Below are 21,339 nucleotides of genomic sequence, written 5' to 3' on the forward strand. Positions count from 1 at the left end.
GATAAAAAGTTAGGGCGAAGAAATGTTAGAAATATTTAATATTGGTCATTATTTCTAGATCACCATTCAAATAAGCTAATTTGCTACTTTTGTACAAAAGGTCAGGTGTTCTTTATTCCACTGAATCTGTAATTATACAAACTTTATTTTTTTAAATTTAGTTTTTCACTCAGATTATTATGCTCATCATAATACAGTATGTTGTAAATTAAATTAAATATTTGTATGGTTAAAAAGAAGCATATTTACTAGTGCTCTCACACCTGTGTATTTAAACTAAGCTTTTTGCGTATGTGTTTGTGTCGGTATCATTAAAGTGCTTCTGGGTGATTCCCATTGTCGAGTTACCAACTTTAGTGTTACTACCAACACTCAGTCATATTCAGTTGTGTCCAACTTCCTGTTTGTCCACTGGTGTACCAGATGAGCTCATAAATCATAGGAAAAGGAAAAGTCACTCTTTAGAGCTTTAGGGTTATCATTCTGTTCACTTTCAGGTGTGTGTTGCTCTCTCTGGTGTTCATTTTATACCCTCAGGAGAGAAAGCAGCTCATTTTTCAACTGTTAAACAAGAAAAGCTGTGCAAATACGCTGTTTAAACATGCCAGTAACTACTCTGTCTTTTTATTTTAACAGACGGAGGAGAAATCACAGTCAGAGGTGAGGACATGTTTTTCCTTTCGCAAAAACAACACGCACGCGGCCCCCCACATACCTATGAATCGCACTGCCTTCACCTGTAGCGTGTTTATTCACCACCATTGACCTGTTGTGAACACACACACTGTGGGCAGATTCACGGTCGGCTCTCATTTCGCCGCACATCTCTGTGATCTTTACATCCACCTGTGCAACACACCTCTATTCTGTACATACACCTGCAAACTGTTTCCCCCCTTTGATACCAAATCACAAAGTTCTCTTTCCACGACACACCTGGATCCCTTGTGTGTGCCTCCTTTTCCTCTTCTTTTCATCTGTGCTTTTTTCTTCCTCTTTTTAACCCGTTTCTCTTTTGCATTTTTTCTTTCCAGATTCGCAAGCTGCGTCGAGAACTGGACACCTCCCAGGAAAAGGTGTCCGCCCTGACAACGCAACTCAGTGCCAATGTAGGTGGACACAGATACACAGATACATAGTTCTGAGACTGCTCTTTTATTATATCTACAGGGCATAATTAATTCACAATTCAGTATCTAGTGTCAGTTGTCATCCTGAGGCAACTTCTAAATGGTGTTATCGTAATCCCAGTGACGCCTGTGTGGGTTGTGTATTTGATTAATGTCAGTGTTGATCATGACCTCATTGGAGTTTCCATTTGTCGGTATATTATCAAACAATAGTGCTATGTCTTAAGCAACACTGGCTATTGTAAAACCTCTTCCTACACTTAACGTGTACTTACCCATGTAGTTGAACCTGTTATATTAAAAAATTAAACCTGTTTTTAAAGATCACTCTACTATATGATATAGTTGCAATTACGAAAAATAATGTCAAAACATGAGATGCATAATAGAATATAAGTTGAAATTGTCAGAAAAGTTACAATTGTGAGAAATAAAATCAATGTGAGATACAACATTTCTGAGAAATAATCACAATTTTGAGTTATCCAAAAAATTTGGAAAAAAGTTCAGTTCAGTTACGCAACTGTGAGATATAAAGTCACAATTATGAAAATAAATACTATTAAATACAATACAAATGCCACTGTATTTATAAAATATAACACACTAGACTAAATTATAATATACTCTGAGACTACACAGAATAATTCAAGTCAGAACAGATCCATGCCATTTTCACCAGAGAAATGGGCTGTGTTTGATTTGATGATTTATAGCTATAGACAAAGGGGAGTACAGACCATGTTCAGTGTTTTTGATATGTTCTCCTAAAGATAAACGTATGTGTAAATCTTAAAGACATGTCTCTTATGCCTAAGGCAAAGGAATCCTGTCTTGTAAGAACAAACTAGACAAGCTTTTTTTAGAGGTACTAACAAAAGACTAACAAAAGAGGAGTTGTGTACTAAACAGACAAACAGTGTACTAAATGTGTACTAAACAGACAAAATTTTCTATTTTTGCTGCATTGTTTATTTCTTCCATTTTCGTAGTACACCATGAACTTGTCAATTTTTGACTGGCGTGGAATGAGGTGAATATGTGTGTAAGATTTATATAGAACATTGTTTCAGTTTGATGATTATATCTGGTATGCAGACAAAACACTTTAGTGAGTGTTCAGCTACAGAACAGTGAGAAATATCCAAACAGAAAGAAGAAGAATGGTAAAAAAAAGAAAAACAGGGCCCTTGAGACGGCAGTAAAACATGTCAAGGCCCCAGGCTACCTCATTGCTTTGTCTGTCTCAGTTATCAGTGTCAGGAGGAGCTTCACTGCTTCTTAATATCACTGTAGTTTAGTTATCAGAATCTGAGCTATCTATGGAACAGCAGAAGAGCTTTAGTGATGTTTGTTCTGATGGGACCGGCCCTCTGATCTGGCTCCCTTTGAACGGCTATCCTTCCCATGGGTGCCCAGAGAAACACGCTCCCTCTCAGAAAGAAAAATATAGACAGGGAGGCTTTACGGAGACAAATGACAGCTCCCAAGACCCTCTGGGATGTGAGGTGAGGCGATGACCCAGAAGAAAATTGTATGCTTAGTGGTTGCTTTTCCATAGTTTAGGAATATTAGCTTGGAAAGTTTTAACTTTGACTCTCATATTTTCTTTAAAATATCTCATGACAAATAAAACAGGAATTAATGAGACAATTTATGGTAAGTTCAGAAAAGTTGGTCAGGAATTTGATAGGAAATGTTTCAGTTTATATTTAAAATCTCTTTTTATTTCAAACTTTGTTATCTGAGCACAATTTAAGACGTTGTTGAGATATCTTCAAATTTTAGAGGATGCATGTGTAAATTTTCAGGTTGTCTGCAATTAAGAGACTTGAGAAAAAGTCTGCATTTGATCTCCATTTATTGTCATTATAGTCTGGGAGAGACTATAACAGTTGAAACTCTTAAAAATTATTTAAAAGATAATTTGTAATTGTTCTCATTCTTAAGGGGAAGATTAGATTTAGAAGTAACGTGAACTGTAATGAAAGGGTAAATTAAGTTTGTGTTGTTGTCGCATGCAGGTCTAGGATACAGACCAAAGTTTAGTTTGCACATCTAAGTGTTTGTTTAAAGGTAAAGAGTGTTTAGTAAGTTTAAGCTTTGCTGCTTCTGTTGGACATTTCAGTAACCAGGCAGCTCCCACACAGGTCATGCAGTTCATGCGGCTTTGAACGAGTGCATTTGTGATTGCTCTTATCATCTCAAGATGAAAGCTTTGCTTAGACATTTCATTTAACCACCTTAAAGGCAGATTGCACAATATCTGTGTGTTATGTGAATAGTGTATTTTGGTGCAGCTATGATGCATGCAAAAAAAAAAACATCATTTTGATCTTGGATGAACCCTCTTTACTCATTTTACCTGTTTTTTTTCTCCACAGGCTCACCTGGTGGCAGCGTTTGAGCAGAGTTTGGGCAACATGACCATTCGACTCAAGAGCCTCACCATGACTGCAGAACAGAAAGTAAATGTCAACACGCTTGCATTTGAATTCATCACACTTGTTCATTAATAAACTTAAACAGAATATGATTTTGTAGATGCATTGTCAATAAATATATATTTGTATGCTAGGACTCTGAGCTGAACGAGTTGAGGAAAACCATTGAGCTGCTAAAGAAGCAAAACGCAGCGGCTCAAGCGGCCATCAACGGCGTCATCAATACTCCAGAACTCACCTGCAAGAGTGAACGCACAGGTGAGGAAAAGAAAATAATCAATAAATCAAGACTTTTTTTCAGTTTGACTGCATATTTGAAATCTCTTGACCTTTGATTTCAAACTTTTTGTTATCTATCTTTTCCTTTGACGTGAATAATTACATAAAATTATGTATTTTGAGTATTCTGTATATATTTTTCAGACATTGTTGTGTTCTGATGTATTGTACAGTATTGTTTAGTTTTGCTGTTTGAACACTAAATGGCACACTTGACGTCAACCAAATCTCTGTCTGTTTATTTGGTAATAATGGTTCAGCCCCCGGAGCGCAGCCGGACCTGCGCATGCGCAGACAGCACTCCTCTGACAGCGTCTCCAGCATCACCAGCGCCACCAGCCACTCCAGCCTGGGCTCCAACATGGACAACCCCGACTCCAGCAGCAAGAAGAAGAAGAAGAACTGGGTGAGTACAAAACATGGTTCACCCAAAAATCATTTACTCGGCCTCAAATTGTTCCAAACCTGCATGAGTTTCTTTCTTCTGCTGAATACATAAGAAGAAAATGAGAAGGATGTTGGTTACTGAGCAGTTTCCAGTCCCCAGCTATACTATTGAAGTCAATGGGGACAATCAACTATTTGGTATGGTTACCCATATTGTTCAAAATATCTTCTTTTATGTTCAGTAGAAGAAACATAGTCATACAGGTTTAGAACTATTTGAGGCTGAGTAAATGATAAAAAAAGAATTATCACTTTTGGGTGAACTATCCCTTTAAAGAAATGTTCAACCATTGCAAACCTGTGTGTTTCTTCATTGTGCATTTTATTTGTGTCTAACATTTGTCTTTATGTTTTTGTCTAAAGTTGCTAAAACCTTAAATATAAATAAATACTACTAACAAACATCTAGTGTGATAGTAAACTAAATGCTGATACTTTTCCTGAAAGGTCCTGCCTTTTTGTAGTGGAAGTTAGTTTACCATACACATAGAGTTTAATATTGTACTTCCTGTTTTGCTGTATCATGCTGACTTTAGCTGGTGACCTGTGCTGGAGGTGACGTGTCATGATGAATATGAATATGTATGTTAAATAATAATGACAATAGTTACCCTGTTATGTTTAGACAAGTCTAACAATGATAGGCTAGCAGTCCTTGTAGATTTATATACACCACTGTTCAGAAGTTTAAGGTCAGCTTGCTTGTCTTTAAAATAAATTATTAATTCACAAATTCCACAAGGATGCATTGATCAAAAGTGACATGAAAGACATTTACAATGCTAAAAAATTCAAATAAATGCTGTTCCTTTGGACTTGTAAATATGTGTTAGGTTTCCACCAAAATATTAAGCAGCACAACTGTTTTCAACATTGATAATGACAACAACAAAAAAAAAATCTTTTGCAATAAATCAGCATATTACAATGATTTCTGAATGATCATGTGAGTAATGATAATGAAAATTCAGCTTTCCATCACAGGAATAAATTACATTTTAATATATATTCAAACAGAAAAACAGTTATTTTAAATTGAAATATTTCACAGTATTACTGTTTTTACTGTTTTAGATGAAATAAATGTAGCCTTGTTGACCATATGAGACTTCTTTCAAAATTCTGAACAGTAGTGGACACCAGCAGTTTGAGTTTTAAATGCTTAGTATCCCAGTTTGTGTTGTTATTTTTCCTAACAGTTGTTTTTCGAATGAATTTAGTTGTGTTTAAATTGGTTATTTAGTTTTGTAGGTGCATTACTGTTGTGTAAAAAAGGTCATATTAAGCCCGGTAGTCCAGTTGGTCATCTAGTGTTTTGGAGAATGGTAACGAGCTTAAGTAAGTCCCTATTCCTACAGTCGATTTGTGTTATTCTGTGTGCATTGGTCCTGGTGGACGAATCACTGAGGAGTTTGTCTTGGTCTTGAGGAGTCTTTAAGTGAAACATGGTGTTGTAATTTAACAAGACTCTCTTAGCAGTTGTAGTCATTGTAGACAGTGATCTGACATCATGCAGCTTGTGCTTCAGACCCCTATGAAGGACACAAACACACACGGCTGAATGTGCTTTTCTCTGTCTCTCTCTGTTTTTCGCTGTGCTGTCACTTCATATGGCAGGTGTATGAGGTAAGAGTGTGTGTTCAGAGAATCCTGCACACCTAACCCAGCTTCACACCACTAACCCTGCTAACTCCTGCTCCTCAGCCTGCTCTTTCTCTCCCCTACTCTGTCCTTCCAACCCCTTTTCCCTCTTTTTTCCCCTCTTATTTGAAATAATGTCTTACAGTGATTTATACGTTTATTTATACAATTAAACTGACATTTAATTTAGTGTATAGTCTGCAGAAATGTTCCATGACCTGTCAATAAGATCATGAGTTCGTGATATTTCAATTCTTGATTATAAATTCCTCTTCTATGAAGTACTTGATATGATTGTGAACTACTTCTAAGTTTTTAAATTCTTGATAATGTTCTTATTTGTTTCGTTTTTTTAATTTTTTTATTTTACATCATTTTACAGTTTATTTTACAACTACATTTTAATTTTGTTATTTTTATTTTACATGTATTATAAACCTTTTGATTCTGAGCGTCTTTGTTTAATATATATATATTAAATCATGCCAAATGCGAGTAAAAATCTGCGTTGGCGAGTAGATGTAGGCTAAGTATCAGTCGCCAGTTGGCGGGTAAAACTTTTACGAAATATAACAATGTAATGTAATCAGGGGTGTAGCCATCATTTCAAAAGTGGGGGGGACGGAATGTCTAGTGTTATACCTGTTCTTTTTTTTCAGTTAACCCTTGTCTAATTGACAGGTTTTATTTTTAATCATACCTTTTTTGCTTAATATGCTTTATGATTATATTGTTATATATGATTATAAAACAGAAGGAAAGAAAGAGGAAAAAAAGAAAGAAATACAACAGCTTGTCACTGGGACAGTACCATTAAAAGGACATCTTTGTACCTTATTTACCCCAAAAAGTTTCATAGTTGTACATTACGGTACATATTGGTACCATATGTGTGCACCTTTTTGAGTATAAGTTACAGAGATGTCCTTATAAGGGTACTATTGTTTACATATTTCAAATTGTATTTTGTGTTGTATGTAGAGTACATGGCACACAGTAATGGATACTTGCACATTCACATACTCCTTTATTCTGTTCTGTTCTATTATACATTAGTCTGATTAGTCTATGTTAAAAGAAATATCTTATCATAGACAATGCTGTAAATAATCTTTACCTCTGAAGTCTCACTGAAACTTTCTGCCTTATTCACTGTCACTTCTGCCTCTGTCTATAGCAAATAAAGTAGTGTTTGAAACATCTACATACAGGGAATAGTGACATACAGAAGAACATAATAAATTAAGTACACTGCTGGACAATAACCAATCATTTGTATCCTAAATTATTGTTAACACTTTAGAATGATAAACACATATTCACTATTAACTATGACTTTTACTTCAGTAAACTCTTCATTTACTGCTTATTAATAGCTTGTAAGGTAGTCGTTGTAGTTGTTAAGTTTAGGATTATGGGATGCAGAATATGGTCATGAAGAATACAGAATTAATATGTGCTTAAGTGCTAATAAACAACCAATATGCAAGCTAATAATTACCTACATATATATATATATATATATATATATATATATATATATATATATAAAAAATAGTAATAAAGTTATATATAATAAAGTTTAAAATAATACATACACATATATATATATATATAGTATAAACTTAATTATTATAATTTTGTTATTTTTAATTTTACATTTATTATAAACCTTTTTATTCTGAGTTTGTTTAAAAAAAAAAAAATATATATATATATATATATATACATAATATTTTTTGTTTACATTTATTGATAATAAACCTTGTGATTATGCACTTTTTATTTTGATATATATTTTTTAGTTTTTTTGTAGTTTGTTTTTTTTATTTAAAACTACTTAATTGTGAACTTATTTTTTGTTTTTGATTTGAAACATCTTGATTCTGAACTGTTATCAATGTTTATTGTTTCTTTTATTTTAAACTTTTGTAACTAGAAATAAATGCTATTGTATTGTATACACTGTTTAAAATAACTGTCAAAATGACTAAAATAAAAGTTTAAAAGCTCAGCACATTCAAATCTACATATAAAACAACACAGATAAAAAGGCTGCTTTATCTTCAATATTTGATATTGATGTTGCTCACCCCTGCCTTTTTATTTTACGCTGTTTCTGCTTTGCTGTTTTACTCCCCTGTCTGCACTGTACTGCTTCTCTTGCACATATTTAAGTGCTGCTTCGTCATTTTTTGAGAAACTCTCAACTTTATGATCTTCTCTCTGTTGTCATTGCAGCTGCGGAGCTCCTTCAAACAGGCCTTCAGTAAGAAGAAATCACTCAAATCAGCCTCGTCCCACTCAGACATTGAGGAGATGACAGATTCCTCTCTCCCTTCCTCTCCCAAACTCCCTCACAACGGCACCAGCACCTCGGCACTGCTGCTCCGCAACACACACTCCAGCTCAATGTGAGTGTGTTTGTGTTACATAACAACTTTAGTCCTCATAATGGACCAGGGTTATTAACTAAAACTATTAAAAACATTTTTGTTAATTAAAATAAAGCTGAAATAAAATATAAATATCAGATTAAAAACTTTAAATGAAATTACAAATTTTGCTTCGGCAACTAATTGAAATAATTGTAATATCAAATATAAAAGCAAAGCAATATGCTAATAATACTAAAACAACACTTAAAGACCAATTTTACTGGGAAATTTGGATTTTGGGCTGAAGGCATCTGAAGGCTCTTTTCATCTAACAAACGTGTGTTGTCATGTAGACTGGCAGACTGTCTGGATGGTGAGGCGGAAACTGTGATGCAGCTGCGTAACGAGCTGCGAGAGAAGGAGATGAAGTTGACGGACATTCGACTAGAAGCCCTAAGCTCCGCCCACCAGCTGGACCAGCTGCGGGAGGCTATGAACCGCATGCAGGTGTGAGACTGACCTTCACGTTACCTTCTTGCAGTCCCACGAATCAGATTTATTGGAACAATTACCCGAGATGCTTCCAACTGTTTTTTTTCACAATTATTTAGTAGAAACGAGAAATGTTATATATTAGATATGTATATTTTATCACTGTGTGGGTGGTCTGATAGGTGGAGATCGAGAAGTTAAAGGTGGAAAATGATCGTCTTAAGTTGGAAAGCCAAGCCAGTGGGAGTAGGGCGTCCTCTCAAGTGTCCGTCTATAACCCGACCCTGACCCCCACGCCTGGCCTGTCTCAACACAGCCTCAACCGCACAGAGTCCACCAGCTTCGGTATGAGCATTTATAATTGTTATTTTTTCCCTAAAGTTTGTTTTGTAGCTATATGCAAGAAAAAAATCATAAAAGCACATTACAGATCTAGTCGGTCTTCTTTTAGACATGTTGTTGGATGACTCTGGTGGAGACGGAAGTTCTCGTAAAGAGAGCAGACATGTGAAAATAGTTGTCAGTCTTCAAGAGGACGTCATGTGGAAAGAGGTCAGTTCTCTCGCCTTTTTGCTGGAGGATTTTTAAAAATGCCCCATTTGAGAGAGTTTTGTTTTAATGATGTGTCTTCTGTCTCCCACAGGACTGCAGGACTCGGGACTTTCTTATTGGCTGCATTGGTGTCAGTGGAAAAACCAAGTGGGATGTTCTGGATGGGGTTGTGCGGCGCTTGCTTAAGGTAAATTAATTCATATACATTGCTGTAATCATTTGTTGATGATGAATGGTTTACATTCAGAAGCATTAGACAGTGGTTCAGTAAACTATTTTAGGGGTACTTAATCTGTTGCGAAGTCTCTAGATAGAAAGAAAGAAAGAAAAATAATATTTAGCAAACTTTAAGTTGGTTTTGTAAATACACAGTATTTTTTATTAAAATCAGCAGGAAATCAGTACAACAAACACTACCATAATGACACTAACAATATTACTTTACAGATGTATTTCACAATTTAAATATGTATATTTTTAATAAATAAATGAACGAGATTTGTTTGTGTTACAGTAGGCTACTGACAATTTAGTAATGGAGGAAATATCCTAGTTATGAAAAGATAAAAAAATTATGGGGGGAAAATAATTGGTATTGACAATTTCTTATAATGGAGGAAATATCCTTAATTGTTATGAAAATATAAAAAATATGGGGGGGGAAATAATTGCTAATTATTTGTTTTATAGCTTTATGCAAGAATAAAATCATAAAAGCACATTACAGATAAATACAGAAAATAGTTGCTAAATAATTGAAAATAATTGCTAATTATTTTAGGGGTGAAATATAACCTAGATGTTTTTGACTGTTTTGTGTGATTTACCCAGACACATCCAAATTATTTGACTGTTGATGTTTACCATATAACATAAGGCAGCCATCCTGATTATTTTATAAAAATGAGTGGATAGCTGTTGGATTGATTGTCTGATTGTCTCAGTAGGAGTATATCAGGCATGTTGATCCGGTCAGTCATCTGGGTCTGGGTTCAGACAGTGTGGAGGGTTATCGTATTGGAGATGTGATCCGGTCCAGCGGAGTAGCCACACCTGAACTCCTGCCCTGTGGATACCTTGTGGGAGAGAATGACACAATCAACATTTCACTGAAAGGTTCACACAATGAAAAGTTTTATTCGTTCTCATTATTTGTCAAAATTGTTTTGTATTTCAGCTGTTGTTAACACTGTGAGTGTTTCTCTCGTTTCAGATGTGAACTCTCAATCTGAGGATTCTCTGGTTTTCGAGACACTGATCCCCAAACCCATGCTCCAGCGCTACGTGTCTTTGCTCCAGGAACATCGCAGGATCATCCTTTCAGGCCCCAGCGGCACTGGAAAATCCTACCTGGCCCACAGACTGGCAGAGCATCTGGTGCTGCGAGAGGGCAAACTGCCCAATGAGAGCAACATCGTCACCTTCAACGTCGACCATAAATCCAGCAAGGTGAGAACTGCTCTCTTTTCCTTGGTTTGTGAGCCGAGTTGTTTGTATCTACATCATTTAAACTCTAGTTTATATAGCTTTTATGTCAAAAGAGCAAGGGAAATCTAGTTTCTTCCTTTACAAAATAAGCTTTTTAGCTCCAAAACGTAAAATAAAAATGACGACTAGCTAACAAGATATGACCCGAAGTCTAGAAATCCATGTACATTAGAAAGTAAAGATGTGTATATTTATTTGCTAGGAGTTGCGTCAGTACTTAGCAAATATAGTGGAGCAGTGCAGCGCTGACGGACAGGACACTGAAGCCCCTCTGGTGCTCATTCTGGACAACCTTCATCACATCAGCTCACTGGGAGAGATCTTCAACGGCTTGCTTAACTGCAAATACCAGCGCTGGTGAGCCTGCCTTTTTATATTTTTATAAGTCAGTGTGATTTTTATTTTATTTTTCTCTGAAAAAAATTAGCACTTTTATTCTGTAGAGACATTCAAGTGACAGCAAAGACATTTATAATGATACAAAAGATTTCTATTTCAAATATAAGCTGTTCTTTTGCTTTTCCACAAAAACCTTTAGGCAGCACAACTGTTTTCAACATTGATAACAATAAGAAATAATTCTTGAGCTGCAAATCAGCATATCAGAATGATTTCTGAAGGATCATGTGACACTGAAGACTGGAGTAATGATGCTGTAAATTCAGCTTTGCATCACAGGAATAAATTACTTTTTAAAATGTATTAGAATAGAAAACAGTTATTTTCAATTGTAATAATATTTCACAATATTACTGTTTTTATTGTATTTTGTGGTCATAATGGACTTTCAAAAGCATTTAAAAATCTTACCAACCCCAACCTTTTGAACAAAGTGTATATTCAAGTACATTTAAAAAAAAAAAGTGTTTATGTGCACACTATGATGTCACACTACAGTCAGTGTAACAAAAGCATACTAATGAACACAGCAATAATAAGTGTGTGTACAATTAATGGTTTTATTTTGTTTCTCTGTATTTGCAGCCCGTATATAATCGGCACGATGAGTCAGGCGACATCTTCTGCTCCAAACCTGCAACTTCATCATAACTTCAGGTACAAAACTGCTCTCTCTTTTGTCTTCAATTAGCCCTAAAAATAATACCTTGGCTTTAATGGGAAAACTGCTCTAGAATGACCTCTAGATGGCGCCATTGTGCTGCAATGATGAGATTTTAATTGTCCTTTACATCTCAATAAACAGTGTGTGTGCGCATGTGTGTGTGTGTGTGTGTGTGTGTGTGTGTGTGTGTGTGTGTAGATATATATATATATATATCATAAGTTCCCTTTTTGTTTATGTATTTCTATTAAATGCTAACGTGAGCAACATGTGATTTCCTTCCCAGATGGGTGCTGTGTGCTAATCACATGGAGCCGGTGAAAGGTTTCCTGGGCCGGTTTCTGAGGAGGAAGCTGATTGAGACAGAGATCGGCAGCCGAACACGTAACCCGGAGCTGGTGAAAATCATAGACTGGATCTCTCAGGTCTGGCACCACCTCAACCGCTTCCTGGAGGCCCACAGCTCCTCTGACGTGACCATTGGTACGGAGATAACCCACCATACTGAAACAAATATTAACAGACTGTTCCCAGTGTCACTAATTCACTCTGCAAGAGTTGAATGTGAGTCTCATGTCTCTTCATCCAGGTCCACGTTTGTTCCTGTCATGTCCGATGGATGTGGACGGTTCTCGCGTTTGGTTCACTGACCTGTGGAACTACTCCATCATCCCCTACATGCTGGAGGCTGTCAGAGAAGGCTTACAGGTAACATTTGCCCTCTTTTATAGTAAAATCTACCTTTTTCACAGTCACTGATATTTATTTTTTTATTATTATTAAATTTCACTGTAAAAGTGACCTCACACAAAGTAGTTCTTTCTCAATTTATAGAAACAAACAATTTATCGATTGTCTGTTTGTTTGCGTTTGTTTAGCTGTATGGTCGCAGAGCTGCATGGGAGGATCCTGCGCTGTGGGTTCTGGAGACTTTTCCATGGGCAGCTTCTCATCAGCACCCTGATTGGCCAGCTTTGCTGCAGCTCCGCCCAGAGGACGTGGGCTTCGATGGATACTCCGCCTCCAGAGAGGGCCTTAACAAACAGAGCAATCAGAGTGACAGTGATGCCGACCCACTGGTGAGAAACACTAACTGACAAAAGCATTAGTTTAGTGTAGCTTATTGTTTATGCTTATGGTTTATGATTTTCTGACAAACATTTCAAAAGGTATGAGTAAAGGTCATTGCACACTGAGTCTGAAATTTTTGTCTGAAATTTTCGCACGTTAAAAAATAAATATGACCTCACGTTGTGTCAATCATGTTTACACACTGCCTCCGAAACTTTCTTCCGTCATAAAAAAAATAGGATCAGGTTCGATCCTCTGCGTTTTTGCATCCGTAGCATGCATTTTAATAGGAAAAAATGGAAAAATGCATGCAAAAATTTCGGACTCAGTGTGCAATGGCCTTAAAAATAACTATTTTTCATACCTCATGACCTGTTGGTGACGTTGTCCCCAAAGTTGGGAGGTATCCTCAGATCATGTTGCTAGCATGTTTCGCTTTGCTAGTTTTTTTGCTACTATTGAGATACAGCTTCTCATCTGATTTTGGGTCAGCATCAGCAGTTTGTATCATCAAGACTTGGACATAGGCAGAAATAAAAATCCAGTCATTTACAGGCAGATTTTGTGTGGATCGGCCCATCAATCATTTGAACCAATTGTGAGAAACAAAATAGCGATTTTCAAACTGGAATGAGTGAAGTCTAAGATATAGAATATGATCAGCATTATTTACAAAAATATGCTGTTTGCTGCACTAGTTTATTGCTAAAAATGCTAAACTTGCAAAAAAAAAAAAAAAAAAAGTTGGGAACATAATAAAGAAGAAAATTGATCTTGGAAGTTGGAAATTGGTTGCTCAATAAAATCATAATATAAACAATGGCTGAAAATAATTCACACATAATAATTTATGTAAATTTTTGTAAGATGAATACTTAGCTTATTGGTGGTGTAGAAAAAATGATACCATGCCATGTTGAGATCATATGACCTAATGAATGTAACTTAGTAGTTAACTAAGTACTAGTACTTAAAATTATTTCAGTCAGTTGCCAAAGCAACATTTTTAAGTTTTGTTTTTTTAAGTTTACATTTTTCATCTAATATTCATCTAATATTTATATTTCATTTTCTTTATTTAAAAAAAAAAACTTATTTAAAATAATAAACATCAGTTACATCACATTTTTATGGCAAAAAATTATTAAATGCTGACATTTCTGGAATTTGGGGACTTTGTATGCAACAGAAATGCGACAAGAAGTTGTAAAAAAAAAAAAAAATTGTCAAGAGCAAAACAAATTAGTGTTCTAGATTTAGTCATTTCTTTATACTTCAAATATGACTTCTTTTTAAACGTGTTAAGTCATCAGGCCTGACTGTTATTTGTGTGTTGTGTGAACAGATGAACATGCTCCTGCGTCTGAAAGAGGCGGCCAGCTGCTCCAGCCCGCAGAGCTACGACAGCGACTCCAATAGTAACAGTCACCATGATGATATCCTGGACTCTTCGCTGGAGTCCACGCTATGATCCAGCCTGATCCGTTATGCCATTTAACTCCTCGACTCTAATGGCAGCTGAGGCAGCAAAGTCAAGTCATTACATCACATCTACGGGTGCTGGTAACCCAAATATAGAATGATGCTTCATATATAAAAAAATATATAGAGAGAAATATATATGCACCAAAACTCAACGGTACTTCAGTTTTCATTTTACGACAACAAAATCAGAAGTGCTTTGTCCCAATTTTTACCTCAAAAGTAGAAGTGCGGTCACATTTTATGGACAAAAGGGTTCATTGTCTGTCATCAGTAATGTAGCGATGTATGAAACAGCTCACACAATTCACTTTCAAACCAAACGGTGAATCCGAGAGGCCTGAATCTGAATCTGCTGCGAAATCTGCATAGATCAATTTTCCACCATCACATGAAATTCCCGATTACATGGATTCCTATTGAAATGACTGGATTTCACCTACAAAAATTCGCCAAACTTCGGTAAATGTGACCGCACCTTAACTGTTGAAGAAACTTTCGCACACAATGCAATGCTCATTTTTCTCACCTGATGAGACCGAGGAATTACATCGTAAAACCATCAGCTTCTCCTTCCTCAACAGACCACTGTCATCACTTTGACTTTCCCTGTAATGATGGACTTGCTCTTGACTTGACACAACCAGCTTGATCGGATGCTGACCATCGTTTCATGTTTTACATAAGGATGAAATAGCATGGTGCGACACTTATGATTTTGGATTTATTTATTGTGATGATTGGAAAAAATACCTTGTTTGCCATCTGGGACGTGCTTTTGTTAGCCTTTCTGCATACTTTTTTTTTTTTTTTTTACCCCCCGTTCCTTAACTGCTGACCGCATGTTCCAGTGTTCTACTGTAGCAGAAAGCCTGTCTTATCTATTTTTTACGCTCGATCGCGCTCTGTTTTTGGTGCTGAAAAGAATGGTGCCTTACTCCATTTTGGGGAAAAAAAACCCGGCACTATGTTTATTACTTCTGAAAAATTCTGATTTTATTAACTACAGGGCTCTACGCTAGTCTTTTGAATTTGCCTAAAATAAACAGCCTCACAGTTATCATATCATATCAGTGGTACAAAATATGTGGTTTAGAAAAGAGGAAGTGAATAAAGGGAGCGGCAGGGCAACTGTAACAACTGTAAGCAAAGTTGCTACACAGTTAAAGGGACATTTTGCTTTCAAACATGTATGAGAGAAATGAATCTTTTTTATATGTGAAATACATATGATCACTTCTGGCACAGATCATCTTGAGTGGTTCAGCTGGAAGGCTTTGCTTGGTGCTTTAAGACCGTCTCAACACATCTTGGCAAAAGCACAGTGAGAAATTGTTCATAATTTGGTGTATGAGTATACCTCATTGACCATTTTGGCCTTTTTCATGTACATATCTTGCATTCAATGTGAAAGTGTAAGAAACGTCCGCATAGTCATTGGATTAATAATATACTGTATTTGCTGCTTTGTGATGCAAGGATGCTTCTGGAGGATTTGTACATAAAATTTTATCTTTGATTCTCTATAAGGAATATTATTTGGATGGACAGTGAGTTTCCTTGCATGGGAAAGCATAATATATGGGGCTCTTCAGTGTTTTCACCTTCACGTTGTCGAATGCTGTTGGTATGGCGCTGCAGGGTTTTAGTTTCACCGCTGCTTCCATTTCACTCCAGCGTATGATTCCTGTCAGTCATCGATCCTATGCAACATCATCGTGGATTTCAAAGGGAAGCCAAATATCGTAGCTCTGTAATGCTGTTAGCACTGCCAATACGTTGTGTGTACACTGTGTATATAATTTGTGAATAATTTTAGGATATGTGCCTAATATTCATTTTCTTTGATGGATTATGATGAAGTCATTTTAAGCACAAATGTTGTATGTGATTGTTGTAACTGAAATGGGAGGGCTATAACTGAATGGATTTCATGTCACTGAATGTGTACATCATTTCTGGCTGTAATATATATTCATGTAAATATTTGACTACCCTGCAGGCTGCATTTTGATGAATAATCTTTTTTCTAGCCGTTTATAACAGTGCTTGGAAATATATATGGAATATTTTGTGTACAGTGTCTTTCTCATCTTAACAGTCCCGCGGATGGTCTGTGAAACATAGGCAGCCCATAAAGATTTACTGGTCACCTTACCAGTTTTAAATTATTTGTAATTCAATAAACCTAATAATTATTTATTAATTGTTTATTAGTTTGTTTTCATGACTTCATGCAAGCACAATGATGAAAAACATTATACAAAAAATGTATTCAAATAATTTTTATAACAACATTTTAATTTGTATTAATTTTAATTTTTAACATTTTCAATCATTACAATCAACCTTCAATCATAACATGAACAAAGAATACAATAAAAGCAACAGCTTAACTATTTAAAACAAAACTCATTTTTGACTATTGGCTAAAATATAACTTTATATATGTTAGATATATTTCACATGTTTATATGAAAGAAAATCAAATCAATCCTAAGCACGTACAAATAAAATGAACCTTGAGGTGTAGGTGTGATTTTACAAGGATTGGTGTGACACCTTTTCCAGAGCATCTTTCACACTACCTTTTGTTAAGATACTTACAATAGAACAATTAAACAGCACAGATTTACCTATACTTGCAAGAGTTTAAATGCGCTTTAAGATCATTTCAATAAAGAATAAAAAAAGATTAACAGTCTCAGATACATATTCCATTTCCAATAATGAAATGGTGTACATTGCAATTAACATAAATGAAACTAAGGGTCTAGAAAGCAGGTTATTGTGCTGTATCTCTAAAGTGTGAAGGAGAAGATGCAACCTCAGTTATGGTTGGTTTGACCTCTAATGGTGATGGTGGAGGTGATGAAATCAAATCTCCTGAATAGCTTCAATTCCAACTTTAGGAAATGCATAGTTATTATTTGCTTAATCCTTTTCTTTGTTTTGCATACCTAGCAATTCCACACCAGATATTTGTTGGCTTTCTTTCCAGACCATTTTCACCTAGAAAAAACTGCCAAAGACAGTTCTGCGCATATGGAAATCTGATGGGGTCTACTAAATAACTGTTTTTTAGTGTGTTTTTCCAGTAGGGTTCATCAACAAACATGAGGTAATTCCGAGGAACCTGCTTAAAAAACACTTTATCAACCAAATAAGAAAATGTATTTTTTCCCTTATCCTCAAGAAACGCAGCTGCTATATTATTGATTTTGTTATCACACGTCATCCTTACTCCTTTTATTTCTGGGTCAAAATTTTTGCAGCTGGGTAAATACCAGATCATTTCTTTACCCCTGAGATCCATTTTCTGAATTGCGAGTTTCAGATCATTTAAGCAAGAATCATCATAACTTTTGAAGCTTTCGACATTCAGAAACCACCCTTCGAAGTTTAATTGGTGGGCGATGTCCACTAGTATCTGTAGGTTCTTTAGTTTTGCCAAGTCTACAGTGTCTTTCACATTTCCCCCATATGCCAGAGGAGGCAAAAAAACGGTGCCAAAAATGGCGACCCCATTCCTGTGTGCCTGATCAATCCAAGCCGGATCCGGAGCAAGCACTGCTCCTTCACGATGTGACCCACCAAAGAAGACAAACTCTTTGATATACTGCCAGTAATCCAATCTTATTCTCGTTTCCTCTGTAATGACCTGAGGAACTCTTTCACAGGTTGGCCTCGCTCTGAATATTAAGGTGAAGTCTTGGTGTGTGCTTTCATGTTCTTCTCTTGACCACTCATAAGTGAAGCCATCTGCCTGAAGGGGTTCTGTTGAAGGACGCAAGTAATCATCAGAGAAAGTCTTACTGAAATCTTTCAGTTCTGGGAAGTCATTAAGAGCGTTCTCTGGCTTGTTTAAAAACCAAGTGTATGTTTTAAGTGTAGGATCGTTTTCTTCTTTGTCCTTGTTTTTTTTTAGAGCAGGTATCTCAGCATAAACCACTTTTAGTGCCTCTTGATCTGTGACTTGATGTTTGTTCTGTAGCAGTAGGTAATTTAAATCGCGCATGAAATGTGGCCAGTAGAGTTGAGCCACAATGAAGTATGGGTGAGCAGGAGGTTTGCCGTCTCTGCTCCAGCTATATGCAGACGTCCCCTGGAACGCAGTAGTACAGTTCCCGTTTATTTTGGCATCTAGAAATTGTTTCAGAAGGGCAGGATCTTCGCTGGCTCTGAAATCACCTTTAAATTCATGAACGATACCCCCAATTGTAGTAGTCTTTTTTAATTGCACGGCGTAATATTCCTTCTCGCTGTATTTACCCTGTGCACGAAAAATGTACCAGCGGTAACAGTTTTTCCCCATTCTCTCCCACTCTGGAAATATGTAATCATCACTCTTGTTTCTAAACATTATATTCCTCTCTGAATAGTTAAACCTGAGACAATCAACTTCAGACAGCAAGTGTACATCCCATGAAAAAATATACCCATCTGGTTTTGGAGGTTCTGTGCCTCGATTAATACTATCCATCACCTTTTTAGCTATTTCAAGGCCGATTATATCTATGCTTTCTTCTATGAAATGCCGGTTAACACATCGGATGATCTCTGTGAGCTCACGGCTGTCACACTTTATGAACTCAGTCGATGTACGTCGCTCCCCTTTTAGATATTGAATGGCATTGTGGAAAGCTTGGAGAGCCTCTTCATCAGAAACATCGTAATGTTTGTTTCGAAACATGAAAGTCTGAGCTGCTAGTAAGAGCACATCAGGGGATAATGTTGAGATGTCACAATCATCGTGTGATTCTGCAGCTTTCCAATAATCTACATTTCCTTTTTTAGCTTCGAGCAATTCATTTACAATTCGATGTGGAGATGTATAAACAGACTCATTATAGCTGACATTGTTCCATGTGGGATGAGATTTCTTGTAGTCAATAACAGCCTGGATTTGTTCCTTTGCAGTACCACCTAAGCTCAAACCATGAGCAAGCGAAGTCTCATCAGAGAATGCTAATGATGGACGAAGTGATAGATTCAGCATGTCAGAAACACATTTTTTTAGCTCTGAAACCCGGATTTGAGCTTCTGATAATTTCATGTTTGGGTCTAAATACTTCATGACAATAGCCAAGTCCAAAAAGGACACTGGCTCATTGTTTTCTGCCATGTCTTCTAGTATATACCTATAGATAAAAATACAATTATATTACGTTACATAGAAGAAGACATAATGTTTTCAAGGTAAACAGAGAGGAATTGCATATTAAAATCCACTTTTGTTAGGGTAAAACTTTGCATACTAGCATCTGCTTGTTCAATTGGGTTTGCATGTTATTTCAGCCAGTGGTAGACAAAATGTGAGTGCTTACTTACTGTTGCAATAAGGAAAGTGCACAGGGGGTGGATACCGTGGCCCAAGCTGCTGCTCCTTTTGCCTTTATCAGGCCCCTCTCTGGAGAAAATAAATACATTTAAAGTTTAATCCTGTACATATTTTTGCACACTAAATATATATAGCTACTTGCAAAACAAAAAGAAAAGAATCATCAATAAATAAGTACAGAAATAGTATATTAATATTACTTACCAAATATTAGTCTTTTTTTAATATTGAAATATAAAGGAAATATTGGCTTGCTTTTAGCCTAAAATAGACAGTAGCCTATCTGTTCCAGCAAGCCACACTACAACAAACCCAAGACATCGTCTTCCCCTATTTAACTTATTCAATAGAGTGGGAGGGGAAAGAGTGTGGATGTGCAGGTTTTTTCTCAATATCAACATATATGGTTTAGTGCGTTTTAAATATGCTACAGGAATATTTTCATCTGTTAGAGGCCAAAGCAGAAGTGTAAGCTTACATATCAGACATTAAAATCTGTCAACATCGGGAGGAATGTGTAGCAGTTATAAAAACAGACATGTCAGGTCAAGATTTTGAGGACTGCTTGCTTGTGAACAGGTGCTTCTGGATTAGTCAAAAAGGAGTGGTAAAAACGCAGGCTGATAAAGAGATATTTCTCAGGAAAAATGTCATTTGAAACTAAAACAGATCTGTTTGTATAATGTAAATGTGAATGGCCAGCATAAAACAAAAAAAGTTTGCATTCATTTCTTTTCACTAATGTTCTTCTGCATTTTAATTTCTGCTTTCACTTTTAAATACCACCTGCAACAACTGTATCTGAACCAGTGATCACATACACAATCCTCATCCCATGGTGTTTCTCAAACCATAACACAGATATTTTCCCAAAAGCAAGAGTGTGGTTATCAGTTTAAACGCATTGTATTAGAGCTATTGAATGGGAAACAGTGTGTGATAAAACATTTCATGCATCACCCCACCCTTATTGTAATTTTTGTGGGCCAGTGTGCCATATGGTTGGGGTCTGTCCAGATGTGCAAAATTTCTGGGATATGGTGCTTTAGTAAAGATGTTTAGTACAAGGTCACTAGGATTTGTTTCCCCAAAGATCCTGTTCTGTTATTGTTGAATGATAATTCTCAATTTCCTCTGACAATGACCTGAAATTTTAGTTAGCTGCCTTGGCTGCTACAAAGAAGCTATTAGTTCAGCAGTGGAAACCTCCTCATGACCTCTCTATCAAGCATTGGTTACATTCCTTACTGGAGATAATATATCTGGAGCTGTCATCAGCACTGACCAATCATGCTAAACCTGTCACTTTGTCTAGTTAGGGAGATCTCAGTCATTTAAACCATCTCCACCTTTTTTGTTGTTAATATTATGATTTTATTTATTTATCTGTATTTTGTTTTATTTATTTTTCAATTCCTGATGTGCAGTGGGCTGAGTTGTTGGGTGAGGAAGTAGTTGTTAGGTGATTTTTTTTGTTTGTTGTAACCTTTTATATGCTTTTTGAAAATAAAATAAAAACTAAAAACACTGA

The 21,339-nt window shown here is 36.1% G+C and overlaps 2 protein-coding genes across 2 annotated transcripts in view; one reads left to right on the forward strand and one right to left on the reverse strand.

Annotated features, from left to right (window-relative positions):
• Nucleotides 1-17,137, forward strand: part of LOC306875305 (neuron navigator 2-like) — a gene marked incomplete at its 5' end in the record, with an annotated part of 89,628 nt that extends 72,491 nt beyond the window's left edge. The window contains 18 exons of the mRNA XM_079425773.1: nt 637-660; nt 1,035-1,109; nt 3,515-3,598; nt 3,709-3,832; nt 4,096-4,259; nt 8,183-8,355; nt 8,673-8,826; nt 8,994-9,156; nt 9,263-9,363; nt 9,455-9,550; nt 10,311-10,479; nt 10,577-10,812; nt 11,054-11,208; nt 11,836-11,907; nt 12,201-12,397; nt 12,504-12,622; nt 12,793-12,993; nt 14,331-17,137. Of these exons, the coding sequence (XP_079281899.1) occupies nt 637-660; nt 1,035-1,109; nt 3,515-3,598; nt 3,709-3,832; nt 4,096-4,259; nt 8,183-8,355; nt 8,673-8,826; nt 8,994-9,156; nt 9,263-9,363; nt 9,455-9,550; nt 10,311-10,479; nt 10,577-10,812; nt 11,054-11,208; nt 11,836-11,907; nt 12,201-12,397; nt 12,504-12,622; nt 12,793-12,993; nt 14,331-14,456 (2,433 nt within the window). The 3' untranslated portion in view covers nt 14,457-17,137. The remainder of the gene's footprint in view (nt 1-636; nt 661-1,034; nt 1,110-3,514; nt 3,599-3,708; nt 3,833-4,095; nt 4,260-8,182; nt 8,356-8,672; nt 8,827-8,993; nt 9,157-9,262; nt 9,364-9,454; nt 9,551-10,310; nt 10,480-10,576; nt 10,813-11,053; nt 11,209-11,835; nt 11,908-12,200; nt 12,398-12,503; nt 12,623-12,792; nt 12,994-14,330) is intronic.
• LOC306875311 (uncharacterized protein) lies at nt 16,693-20,122 on the reverse strand. Its single transcript, XM_079425786.1, has 3 exons — nt 20,013-20,122; nt 19,799-19,877; nt 16,693-19,608 (listed from the first exon to the last, which is right to left on the reverse strand). Exon 3 carries the CDS (start codon nt 19,590-19,592, stop codon nt 17,394-17,396), a length of 2,199 nt encoding a protein of 732 aa, XP_079281912.1. The 5' UTR covers nt 19,593-19,608; nt 19,799-19,877; nt 20,013-20,122; the 3' UTR covers nt 16,693-17,393.
• Between the last annotated feature and the right edge of the window lie 1,217 nt (nt 20,123-21,339).

Source organism: Barbus barbus, assembly GCF_936440315.1.
Source record: "Barbus barbus genome assembly, chromosome: 1".
In the NCBI taxonomy this organism is placed as follows: Eukaryota; Metazoa; Chordata; class Actinopteri; order Cypriniformes; family Cyprinidae; genus Barbus; species Barbus barbus.

Excerpts from the sequence above, each read along its gene's own strand:
- LOC306875311 (XM_079425786.1), bottom strand. The coding sequence starts at position 19,592 with ATGGCAGAAAACAATGAGCCAGTGTCCTTTTTGGACTTGGCTATTGTC.